Source organism: Austrofundulus limnaeus, unplaced genomic scaffold (genome assembly GCF_001266775.1).
Source record: "Austrofundulus limnaeus strain Quisiro unplaced genomic scaffold, Austrofundulus_limnaeus-1.0 Scaffold120, whole genome shotgun sequence".
Taxonomy (NCBI): Eukaryota; Metazoa; Chordata; class Actinopteri; order Cyprinodontiformes; family Rivulidae; genus Austrofundulus; species Austrofundulus limnaeus.
This window is the reverse complement of record NW_013952522.1, coordinates 769,485-771,422: the sequence shown is the minus strand read 5'-3', so window position 1 is coordinate 771,422 and position 1,938 is coordinate 769,485. Positions and strand designations below refer to the sequence as shown.

The window sequence follows — 1,938 nt, the reverse complement described above, 5'->3', positions numbered from 1 at the left end:
CCCCTAAAGTGAGTCTTTTCTTATTTATTTTATGTAAAATGTCAAACACTGTCTTTGCAATGAACCAATCAGTGATCACTTGATCGGTATCGATCAATATAAATATAAATCTATAGGCAGCCTTGATTCTTGATGCTTTTAAAAAAACATTTGAACACCTGTTTCTTTTAGCTACTGTCAGATGTTAGTTTTTTGTTATGTGTATTCCACTGTTTTTACATGTACGTTTTATGCTTGTTATGTTTTAAAGTTTTTCTTGCTTTTAWTGTGAAGCACTTTGTGATTTTGTATCTATAAAAGGTGCTATATAAATAAACTTTACTTAATTAAAAATATGTTTGTGCAAACAACTGCATGAACCAGATAGAAGAGTGAACATTAGCATCATGAAACATTTGTCCTTCTTATTACAAGTTTCCCTTCAGGTTTATTTTGTATATTTTTTCTCCTTCTTGCTAGGGGAAGCTGACAATCCCATCATGCATTTCCAATTTCCTGTAGCTCAGGTTTTCTATTCTGTTTTTTAACTAGTTTTGTTTGCCCTATTGGAAAGTTTTTCCCACTTTAAATGAGCAAACATTTCTCATTTGCAGAAAATTGTGTTGTTTCTAAAACAGAGTTGTTGTTTTTTTATTTGCACCCTGGATGAAAATTGTTTTGAACYAAATCTATCTTTGTATGTGTCGGGTTTGGAAAAAACAAATCTGTGACTGCACAGCTTGATTACTGAACAATGGAACAGACTTTTGTTATTTAAACATGTCTGTTCCTGTAAGATACTGGTATAAGGATGAATGATTTGTAGTTTTTGTAATCTTAAAGTCTTGAATGTGATCAGTTCTTCTGATGTTGTAAAGAACATAGAGGAATGCATCATATTTCTCTCTCTCTCTCTCTCTCTCTCTCTGTCTTTTTTTTTTTTTTTTTGCTTGTTAATTTAGTTTGAAAGCTTTTTCTTTTTCTTTTTTTACTGTTTCATGCTGTGAGCTTGTTTTTCAGAGAAGCGCAGGACACACCCACCTTTCTGGGTCTTCACTTCAAAAACCTTGGCTTCCTCGCCCGATGTGAAGTGTTTGAAGTAGGAGCAGTTTCTTACTGGAAGACAGGAAGGGCAACAGAAGGATGATGAAGAGGAGGTGACAAAGAGAGACAGGAAGAGAAATGAACTGGGAGAGGCAGAAAACAGATTGTATCCCTTTGTGCTTCCAATGCAATAATTAAAAAAAACTCTCTGTGAATCTTATTAGCAAGCTAAAAATGACACTTGTACGCCACAATATCTGGTACAAACCTGATTATTATCTAGTTAMTACCTGGTAGCTTATGAGTATGCACCTGGTATTTTCCAGTTACATAATTGGTACATGCCTTGCAGAGTTGTAAAGTAACTAAGTACAAATACTTCTTTACTGTACTTAAGTAGAATTTTTGGGTATCTGTACTTTACTTGAGTAATTATTTTTCAGCGTACTTTTTACTTCTACTTCTTACATTTTCACACAATTATCTGTACTTTCTATTACATTTTTTTAAATAGGCAAGAAATAGAAAGTTGTTACTTTTATTTCATTCGAGCTTGTTATTGTAAAAAATAAATACTATCCATATAAATTGTGTCTCCTAGATAGAGTGGATTTAAATGTGGTTGAATGAGAAGTACAACTATATAAAACTCTGACACCATATAAGTTTGTACACAAACAAATGATGTCACACTCCAGCAGGACATAATCATTAAAATTGAAGGACTGTACTTAAGAAGTATTTGTATTTCATGAATTATATTATTGCATTTGGTCCACAGCCCTCAGATTTTCATTCTGGGGAAAAGATTTGGTCACCCTTAATTTATGTATATAAACTGAAACAGCTAGACCAGTGCATCCTGAATTTAATATTAATTAATTATTTTAATACATCAGTCATTTCTGCATTTTT

At 32.5% G+C, this 1,938-nt stretch overlaps 1 protein-coding gene across 1 annotated transcript in view; it reads right to left on the bottom strand.

The window, feature by feature from the left end:
- The window catches only part of cacng1b (calcium channel, voltage-dependent, gamma subunit 1b), a 20,200-nt gene that overhangs the window by 2,592 nt on the left and 15,670 nt on the right, over nt 1-1,938 (bottom strand). The window contains exon 2 of the mRNA XM_014014919.1: nt 1,021-1,095. Within this exon, the coding sequence (XP_013870373.1) occupies nt 1,021-1,095 (75 nt within the window). The remainder of the gene's footprint in view (nt 1-1,020; nt 1,096-1,938) is intronic.